Below are 10,651 nucleotides of genomic sequence, written 5' to 3' on the forward strand. Positions count from 1 at the left end.
TTAATTTATTATATGCAATATTCCTGATCATCGATCGACCTTATCTTCATGATCTTTAATGTTGGTCTTTATCTATCTATATATATATATATATATATATATATATGCGTTTTGCTCTTCAAATCATCACAAAAAATGAAGAAGAATTTAGCAACGTACTTCAACTCTTTGTCGTTACACAATCCCGATTTTCATTTTATAAGGAAGAGTTGCCTCATACTTTTGTCTCATTAATTATCAGTTTTAGAATTTAGATAATTAATTTCGTCATTCTAATAATTAGCCTAACTTACCTAAAAAGAATATCATTTTTAAGATATTAATTAATGTGGATTTAAGTGATCGAGTACGTAATTTGTCTCCAGATAAATTAAAAAAGTGAATTCTCTAGCTCGTAGCATATGAATGCTATATAAAGTATTATAAAAGGACAAGTGGATGTACGTTATTTGCATTTTTTTTCTTCTTCCTATTAGGGGTGGCAATTCTTTTTTCCTTATCGGGTTTGGACCGTGTTGAAGTATATGTATATAAGATTATATATGTTAATTTTAATCCGATTCATTTAATTAAACGGGTCAGTTTTCAACCCTAACTCATTAAATTGCAGGCTATGTAAAAAATAATCAGCATTAAATGTCGCATGTTGAGTTCGAGTTATAAATCATAGATCAATTATAATTCGACTCATTTAACTAAATAGATCATAAACTTTAATTATAACTCGCTAATTTTGTGTTGAGTTCGTGGTAAATTGTCAACCTAATCTTATGTCCATGCCTATAATCTAATCAAGAATTACACGAGGCCAGGTTCGTTGGGCCGGGCATTGTTTGGAGAGGTCTCTAACTTTTAGGGTTTTGTTATTGGGAGCATGGCCCAGCCCGCAAAACGATAGGAGAAAGCTCGGCCCGCGTGGTGTTTTTGGCGGGAAACCCATCCTTATTTTCCCGCCAGAGAGAGCGAGAGTTAGACCTGAGAGAAAGGGAGGGAGAGACACAGAGAGAGAGAGAGAGAGAGAGAGAGAGTCTGAGAGAGAGACAGGGAGGTAGACAGAGACAGTGCTGTAGGTTATTTTGATAGAGACGAAGAAGAATGGAGGGCATGGGTGGCTACTTCATGGATGAGAAAGCGGTGCGGGTGGAGACCATTTTCCTGGACTTCCTCAAGAGGTTTGTTCTTCTTCCCCCGAGAAATTGTTTGTTTTTGGTTTGTTTTGTTGATAATGGAATGGGTCGGATGAATGGGTTACATCAGCTTTAGATTTGGGAATTCGTCGGAGCCCTATTACGAGGCGGAGATCGAAGCAATGAAAGCCAGCGAGTCTACCACCATGTTCATCGACTTCTCTCACGTAATGCTCTTCAACAATCTCCTCCAGAAGGCCATTTCCGAAGAGTACTTGAGGTTCTTATTCTTCTTTAAGCAAATAAAAAATATATAAAGAATTATGTGAAGATTTTCAAAACCCTAATTCCCCATTTCTAAGAGGGAAATATTTTTGATTGGTTGACAGGTTTGAGCCGTATCTGAAGAACGCCTGTAAGAGGTTCGTGATGGAGCAGAAGCCTACTTTCATAGCCGATGATAGCCCTAACAAGGACATCAATGTTGCCTTCTTCAACCTTCCTCTCAGTAAGAGGTACCCCTCTCTCTCTCTCTCTCTCTCTCTCTCTCTCTCTCTCTCTCTCTCTCTCTCTCTCTCTCTCTCTCAATTTTTCAATCTCCGATGCCAGATGCAACTCTAATGGGTTTGCTTACTCAGTTTTATTCTATATTTGTTTTCGAAAATCCGTCATTTTCAGGTTGAGGGAATTGGCTACAGCAGAAATCGGAAAACTAGTATCGGTGAGTGGAGTAGTGACTCGCTCAAGTGAGGTTCGGCCAGAGCTTCTCCAAGGGACTTTCAAGTGCTTGGAATGCGGAAACATCATAAAAAACGTTGAGCAACAGTTTAAGTACACTGAGGTAACAATTTTGTTGCTTCTTTGAACTAACTATCATGATCCAATGTTGTGCTATCTGAGAACAATGGTGGGTGTTAAAGGCAATATGACCCTTGTGTGTCGATTTTGGGGTTGCAGCCGACAACATGCGTGAGTGCCACCTGTATGAATAGAACTAGGTGGGCATTACTTCGGCAAGAGAGCAAATTTGCGGACTGGCAGAGGGTAAGAATGCAGGAGACTTCTAAAGAGATACCTGCTGGCTCCCTTCCCAGATCACTGGATGTTATTCTTCGCCATGAGATTGTGGAACAGGCCAGGGCTGGCGACACGTAAGATAAATTTCACTTTCCTAATGTCTTTCTTATGGTTGATACAATAATCTAAGCTATTATTTAGCTTCATCCTCTATGTGTCTACAGGGTCATTTTCACTGGCACTTTGGTTGTGATACCAGATATAATGGCATTGGCAGCCCCTGGTGAGAGGGCAGAATGTCGCCGTGACGCTTCACAGCGGAAGAACTCTTCGGCTGGAAATGAAGGTGTGAGGGGCCTTCGAGCATTGGGAGTGAGAGACCTATCCTATCGCCTTGCCTTTATTGCCAATTCAGTTCAGGTTGGTCATTGAGTGCCTTGTTATCAGCAACCCCTGTTAGTACAATTACATGGAATGTGCCTTTATATGATCTGCGTGTCATAATTGCCTCATTTATTCAGGTTTCTGATGGTAGAAGGAACGCTGATGTCAGGAATAGAAAGAAGGATGGTGATGAAGGCGACAACCAGCAGTTCACAGTTAGTTCATCATTCTCTTTCCTACTAGTTTTCTACAGTTCCCTGTTTGCCTCAGATGTAGTTCTTTTAATCAATCTATTTCGTAATTAGTTTATGTTGCAGAATAATCTCCAATTAATACAATGCTGGTTCTTGAGTTCCTGATGTTAAATTATGCTTATTTTTACTAGTTGAGTCCATTGCAAATAGAATACACTTCTCAGTTTCCTATGTAACATGCAGCATGCCTCTTGAAAGGATCTAAATTAGCAATTTCAATTCTTCTCAGAATGACTATAAGTTTGATAATAATCAATTCCCCTTGGTTTTACTTCGCTATGTTCCATTATCTTTCTCACACGTACTTGGGAAACCATCCCACCATTATATGGTTATTTTGTTAATTTGGCAGGCAGAAGAACTAGATGATATTCAAAGAATGAGAAATACTCCCGATTTCTTCAATAAGCTTGTTGATAGCATTGCCCCAACTGTGTTTGGTCACCAAGATATCAAGCGAGCAATCCTGCTTATGCTCCTGGGTGGTGTCCACAAGCTTACTCATGAAGGCATCAACCTGAGAGGCGACATCAATGTCTGTATTGTTGGAGATCCCAGCTGTGCAAAGTCTCAGTTCCTCAAGTATGCCACAATTTCTGGTTTTGTTCGTTTCAACTATTGCAGTTTATACAAATTCAACCACTTACATATGCTGGTATATGAATTCAAGGTATACTGCAGGCATAGCTCCAAGATCTGTTTACACATCTGGAAAATCCTCCTCGGCGGCTGGGTTGACTGCAACTGTGGCCAAAGAACCAGAAACCGGTGAATTCTGTATTGAGGTAGCATTTGCTTAATTTTGCTCCTTTTGTAAATATGAAAATCCATGAACTTTTTTAATGCCATTAGTCACAGCAAATGTATTGGAGTACTAGAGGCTAGAAGATAAATTTCAACAAATTGCTAAAGTTTGATATTCTTATTACCCAAGTTTTTTGGCATTGTCAGAGGACTATATATTTGGTCAATAGTACTCTTTGTCCAATCTTTTACTAGGATAGCATTTTCCTATCTTCTTCAGTGCAACATACAAGTCAAAGGGTTAAGAAACAAGGAAGATCGCAGATATGACTAAGAGGGGCAGATGGTGATTTAAACCATCTTGATATAATAAATTAAACTTATAATCAGGATATTAGAGATTTCATAATGCAATGATAAGATTCTTAAAACTGCATAATTTGAACTGTAAGTTCATAGACCACAGATTTTGTGCCATCATTTTCTCTGGAGATAAATTCCATTAGCCATCTCTACTTACTCAACAATCAAAAAACTTGCACTAGTAGTGTGCGTTACTGTACTCTTTGCTAAACTATAAATTTGAATCATATGCAAGTAGTCCAAGCATTGTAAGACTTCAATTTTTTTGTTTGCCCCTTTACAACACAGATAGTGGTGATGCTTGTAAAATTGCAAATCATTTTTCAACTATCTTGCGTGTCAAACCTTTTATGGGAACATAGTATTCTGTTATAGAAAGATTTCTAACTTATGGCACTATTTTTGTTCAAAGGGGAAGTGCTAAATTTGCAGCACTAGGAAGACCTTATTGTAACTTGCATGCCCTGGAATTAATTTTAAGGACAAGATGTTTGTACTGCTTTTGATGACATGGAAAAGCTACTGACAGGCTTAATATGAAGCAATTTTTTGGGCTCAACATCCATCAGGGAAAAAAAAAAAAAGTCTTAAAACATTTCATCTTAGATCTGCTATAATTTCCTTTTAGTTTTTGGGATATATAAATTCAAGTGTGAACCATGTTGGAGTACGCAAAATAAAGATCTACAAGAAGGCAAGAATGCTTTCTTTTTTGAATTCTTCTTTGAATCTTTTCGTTTGCATCTAATCTTCTAGCATATCAGCCCCATGTTTTTGGTTTTCTGATATATCTCATCTGATCTTTATCCAGGCAGGTGCACTGATGCTTGCTGACAATGGCATTTGTTGCATTGATGAATTTGACAAGATGGACATTAGAGATCAGGTATGTATCATATTGGTTTATTTAAATCAACTTGCCATATTATGCATAGAGCAACTTCAGATATCTGATTTGTTAATGTACTTGAAGGTGGCAATTCATGAAGCCATGGAACAACAGACAATAAGCATTACAAAAGCAGGAATACAAGCAACACTAAATGCAAGGACCTCAATTCTCGCTGCTGCCAACCCCACAGGGGGGCGCTATGACAAGTCTAAGCCACTCAAGGTAAGAATATTATTGCAATTGATATGGGCACCATGTGGGTGTTTCTTATAGTTCATGGGTTTTTCCCACCCTTGTTTTCTATTGTTTCTTGAGAAAGATGACGTCCTAGCCTTTACTGTGGTCTGACTGATAAAATTCGAGGTTTTTGTTGATGGGAACTCATTTCTTTGATTTTCTTTTATACAGTATAATGTTGCTCTTCCTCCTGCTATTCTTTCGAGATTTGATTTGGTGTATGTTATGATCGACGACCCAGACGATCAAACTGACTACCACATTGCTCATCACATTGTGAGAGTGCATCAGAAGCGTGAGGAGGCACTCAGTCCTGCCTTCACAACCGCAGAGCTGAAACGTTATATTGCATATGCAAAAACCCTGAAGCCCAAGGTCTTATAATTTCTCCCTTTTCTAATAATCAGGCACTTTTTTGTCATGAAAGATTATTATTATTATTATTATTTTTTCGAATTAGTTTTGCCGTCTCACAAATTTTAAACTAATGCAGCTAAGTGTAGAAGCGAGGAAACTGTTGGTGGAATCTTATGTTGCTCTCCGTAGAGGTGATACAGCTCCTGGGAGTAGAGTTGCTTATCGCATGACAGTTAGGCAGCTGGAGGCCCTGATAAGACTGTCAGAAGGCATTGCTCGAAGTTATTTGGAAACTCAGGTTCTTTAGTTTTTGGTAACTTACCCATGTACATTGTCAATGTTACTCATTTGTGCATTAGACGTAAGAATATTCCTTTTCAGGTACAACCACGTCATGTTCGTGTGGCAGTAAGATTGCTAAAAACATCGATAATCAGGCAAGAAAATAATAAAAATATCTGGAATCTTTCCCTCCCATATTAGTTTTTATGGCCATAATGTTTACTTTCTTTTGCTATGCAGTGTGGAGTCTAGCGAGATTGATCTGTCAGAGTTTCAAGAGGAAAATCGTGATGATGGCAATAGCGGTGGTGATGGCAATGAAGGCACTGGTCAAGATGATGCTCAACCATGCAACAATACAGCTGAGCCAGCTTCTGGGAATGTTGGTGAGATCATCACCAAAGCGCTACTACAAAATTATTCTTTGTTTGAACTTTTACATAGACAACTCATATGTTCATATTAATTGGTTTATGATGGCACAGAAACTGGAGATGGTTTGGCAAATCGACAAGGGAAAAAGCTTGTGATTACTGATGAGTATTTTCAGAGGGTCACCCAAGCACTAGTAATGCGCCTTAGACAGCATGAAGACGCTGTAATGCACGAAGGTAAACCACATGCCCCCTTGCCATTCATTGTTTTAATATATGGAGCCTTGAATATCTCATGAAATGTGAAAATGATTAGCCCATAAAGTTTTACTTTTGAGTTTCTAGAGCCTGGATATTGTCATTTCCAAGTTCAATGTAAATGTGAAAAGTGGCCTATATATGTGCATAAATAAACTTTGAATACTTACCCATATATATATATATATATAATTTTTAATATTGGGCCATACTAGATATGCAGATTTGCAAGCTCTGGCTCTTGCTAAGAACTCTTGCTGCTATAAATGTAGTTTATGATTTATTCTTCGTCATTGTAATTCATTGCCTTGAAACATTTTCTGGGTTTTCTTTTTGCAGGGACTGGGTTGGCTGGAATGAGGCAGAGAGACTTGATCCAATGGTATGTGGCTCAGCAGAATGAGAAAAACAGCTACAGCTCCATGGAGGAGGCAGCAATTGAAGTTTCCAAAATTAAAGCCATCATCGAGGTAAACCAACTATAATCTTGCATCCCACCAAGTATTACGGGGTCATATTAATTAGAATGTGGTAGCTGTTTCTTTTACGTAACAAATGCTTGTGATACAGAGTTTGATACGAAGGGAAGGCCATTTGATAGTGATAGATGATGGTAGGCAAGCAGCAGAGGGTGAAGGTCCAGGGCAGTCATCATCTGTATCTAGGAATGACAGAATTTTAGTTGTTGCTTCGAATTATGTCATAGATTGAGGTGGAGAAGCTTTTAAAACCAAGTAACCGCCTCACCTATGGCTCATAATCTCACAGTCAGCTGAATATAACTTAGCCATGTGTATGCCGCAAGTTTGGCTTTATATAATATGATAGTGGATTCATTAGAGCTGAAATTTTGGTGCCATCGGCAGCCCACTGCCAGTCTCTCCCATTTTATTGATGAAAGGAAGTAACCTAGTTGCCTGATGATTGCCCAATTATTCGATGCCGTACGTTATCCAAAACAGTAGTGTTTCAGCTGGTTGCTGCTGCAAGAGGTCGATTTTTCCATTAATTTGCTGTAACCTATGTTGTAAAATGCATTTTCTTGAAGCTTTAAACTCATTGTGAATGTGCTGATTTTAGAAGCTGTTAAATGAAATATTTGATTCAGTCTTTTGGTACGACTGTAATTTGATATATGGACTACTAGGATTTTACATAAACCAATAACCCAATTAAAACCTAAATAAAATTAGAGGTAGTTGTTTAATTGTAGACATGTAGTTGGCACTTGAACACTAACCCACAACCGAGCACACCAATCTAGCTAGATCTAGAGTTAATATAGCAAATACATCAGCAACAAACCTCCTTAAAATTCATAACAATGTCACCAATAGGTCAAAATCCTCTCAAAGACTCAAACTGCAATACCGTACCGGAAATTAACGAAAAAAAAATGTCAACAGAAAGGAAGAAAAAAGAAAAAAGAACCATCGATCTACCAATATATAGGCTGGTGTCAATATTATATGGTATAATCCCTTTCTGATCAGAAGAAAAGCACACTCCTCGACAACAAAAGCAGGATCTAAAATGATACCTAACCCCCTCAATAAGGTTCCTGGCCTTCCTTCAATCACGTACATCACTTTCTTTTTAAGCGGGAATAACCGGGGTCAGGGCGGAGAGATCATCAAAAGAATAGAAATGGAAGCTACAAATTTAGGCAGAAGAAAAGAAAAAGGATAAGATATAAGAGATAAATAGGCCATGCCATTCGGGGGAGTGGGAAGAAAGAGGGAGATCGACGCAATGGATGGCCTAAAGCATAACAATTAACAACAACTTAACGCAGCGTGATTTTAAAAGATATATATATATATATATATATATATATATATATATATATATATATATATATATATATATATATATATATATAATATTATAATTTCTTTAATTAATTATTTTGAAATCTTTGGTACCAATTACAGACAGACAAGAATGCTGACGATCGAGCTTCTGGGTAAGTCTTCAAAATGCACTTCGTTCGTACTCTCATTGCAGGCGAGACAATGTGACCATCTTCAAAGACTTTTGATCTTGAGACATAAATTACAAGCCAAATCTAACTATCAATTAAGGATTTTGAACATCGAATTTAGCCAACTTAAAAACTAACTATTTTCTTGAAAATGACCTACGTACGTACCCATTAACTACATCGACAGGTTGGTGGAAGCAGGGTGATGTTTTGTTGCTCTTCGGTTAATTAGGTGGTAATTAATATATAAACATTTGGTAATTCCATGTGCAAATTACAAATCAAATGGTGGAATTAATATATTCATGCATGCCTTGGGGTACGTACGTACCATATGGTTGTAATTATGTATGTGTGCCAGTGCCATCACTTGCAGGGAATTTTGTGCATGCGTCATGCGTGTTATAAAACCTTCTAGGAAATTAATATCAACTCTAATTTGGAGGTACGTAGTAACAAATTATATGTTTGTCATGAATACCATCGCATATTTAGGTCCGGGGTCCCCATTCAACTTCGCATTATATATATATATATATATATATATATATATATGAGTGTGTGTGTGTGTTTCAATTTATCTTTTATTATATTCATTATTATAAGCAACAGATCGAAGAGAATTTTTATTATATATATATATATATATGCAAGCTGTATGTCTCCTTTGACACCTATGGGTGCAAAGTTGTATATGATCGATGCTGGTCACTCCATCGGTCCTAAGCTCTCATCTATTATTAGAAGAGGGGATTGGTATTGGCCACATGCTAGATTGGATGCTCTTGTAGAGATCCAAAGCAGGTTGCCTGAAATTGAGATTGGAGAGGCTGATTAGCCGGTTTGGTTCTGAAACTTGTGAGACACTTAGGGATAAGAAACCGGTGGTGGATTGGCATGAAGTTGTCTGATTTTTTGTTGCTATTCCTAGGCATGTTTTTAATCTCTGGCTTGCTTTCTAGGATGATTTGACTACTCGGGAGAAAATGTGCGGATAGGGATATAGTGGAGACAGTTTGTGCCTTTTCTGTTGTGCAAGGGAAGAGAATAGAGACCATTTATTCTTTAAATGTAGCTTTAGCAGAAGAATTTGCCGGTCTCTTATGTCAAATTGTAGGATGATTGATCCCCTAGTTTCTTGGGATTGAATTGTTCATTGGAGTATGAAGAGTATGAAAGGTAATAAAATGCAAGTTACTGCCAAGAAACTCTGTTTTGCTGCTGCAGTTTATAATTTGTGGTTACATAGGAATGCTTTGCTCCATGGCCGATCCACCAAGACTGAAGATGGGAATATTCTTTCCAAGATCAAATGGGAAGTCAAATCAAGATTCTTAGCCAAGTTCCCTTCTAAGTAGTTCTGCAGTGGCTGCTTATGGTTGTGTTTTGGTTTCTGGTTTTCCAATGTGCTTGTTTCTTTGTTTCTAGTTTTGTGCAGCTAGTATTGTTCTTGCTGGAAACTTTGTCTCCTTTTCTGGGGCATTGTCTCTGGTTGAAGTTAGTTGGTTTGAGTTTGTAGTTGTTTGTTTCCTGTTGGAACTTTGATTCCAGTGTTTACTGGAGAGTTGTTTGGTTGAATTTGGTTAATATAGATTTAATTCTTAAAAAAAAAAAAAGAAAAAAAAAAAAGAAAAAAGGAGAGCTGTATGTCTCCTTTTCGCTTGAGACATGGTATTATTCGATTTTTCTACAGTTCTTACATTTCAATCACGTGGAGCAATCGAGGTCACAATCAAAGTTCATATAGTTGTGAAAAGAAGGGATAGGAATATGTTCTTAGTTTGTGGATAGGGATCCTTTCCAACTTTTAGGTGTTGTATCATGTTTATTTCTTAAATAAATGAGAAGTATACTTGGATTTTTTTTTAAACAAAAAAAAATATATATTCTCAAAACGATCTATTTTGGAAAAGTAAAACTATTTCGCAGATTGTTATATGACTGCTATGCAATTTGATGACATGGCATTGAAAATTAGCCTACTTGTAAAAATAAAAAAAATAAAAAATTAAGACCTGAATTTTTATTGTGAAGCCATCCTAACTGAATGACATTTGTAAAGTAATCTACTATTAGAGTATATATTTAGATTATTATGAAATTAGGGATTTGATGAGATTTGTATTGCCTTGTAGTAAGGGATCTGATGAGAATTGTATAGCCTTTGATAAATATTAGATTACATTGGATTTAAGGATTTGATGATATTAAATCACCATATATAAGGGATTTGATTAGGAATTCAAATCATATGTAATCTCTATAAATAAAGCCTGTATTGTAAAAGAATCAAAGAATAGAAGCAAAATATAGTCCATTGGGCTTTATCATGTGAACGTAGGTTATAGACCGAACCACGTAAAATCTCTTGTCTCTAT

At 37.0% G+C, this 10,651-nt stretch overlaps 1 protein-coding gene across 1 annotated transcript; it reads left to right on the top strand.

Annotated features, from left to right (window-relative positions):
• Positions 1-981: 981 nt before the first annotated feature.
• Positions 982-7,396, top strand: LOC133868530 (DNA replication licensing factor MCM6). Its single transcript, XM_062305448.1, has 18 exons — positions 982-1,172; positions 1,258-1,407; positions 1,517-1,642; positions 1,806-1,968; positions 2,085-2,278; positions 2,369-2,564; positions 2,666-2,743; positions 3,135-3,364; positions 3,453-3,567; positions 4,701-4,775; positions 4,863-5,003; positions 5,190-5,393; positions 5,512-5,673; positions 5,757-5,812; positions 5,898-6,043; positions 6,143-6,268; positions 6,629-6,759; positions 6,860-7,396. The coding sequence occupies exons 1-18, from the start codon at positions 1,096-1,098 to the stop codon at positions 6,998-7,000; spliced, it is 2,511 nt and encodes an 836-aa protein (XP_062161432.1). The 5' UTR covers positions 982-1,095; the 3' UTR covers positions 7,001-7,396.
• The last annotated feature ends 3,255 nt before the right edge of the window (positions 7,397-10,651 follow it).

Source organism: Alnus glutinosa, chromosome 5 (genome assembly GCF_958979055.1).
Source record: "Alnus glutinosa chromosome 5, dhAlnGlut1.1, whole genome shotgun sequence".
Classification (NCBI taxonomy): domain Eukaryota; kingdom Viridiplantae; phylum Streptophyta; class Magnoliopsida; order Fagales; family Betulaceae; genus Alnus; species Alnus glutinosa.

Excerpts from the sequence above, each read along its gene's own strand:
- LOC133868530 (XM_062305448.1), top strand. The coding sequence starts at position 1,096 with ATGGAGGGCATGGGTGGCTACTTCATGGATGAGAAAGCGGTGCGGGTG. Across the intron at positions 5,674-5,756 it reads GAAGTTATTTGGAAACTCAG|GTACAACCACGTCATGTTCG; the intron begins GTTCTTTAGTTT and ends ATTCCTTTTCAG. Across the intron at positions 5,813-5,897 it reads CTAAAAACATCGATAATCAG|TGTGGAGTCTAGCGAGATTG; the intron begins GCAAGAAAATAA and ends TTTGCTATGCAG.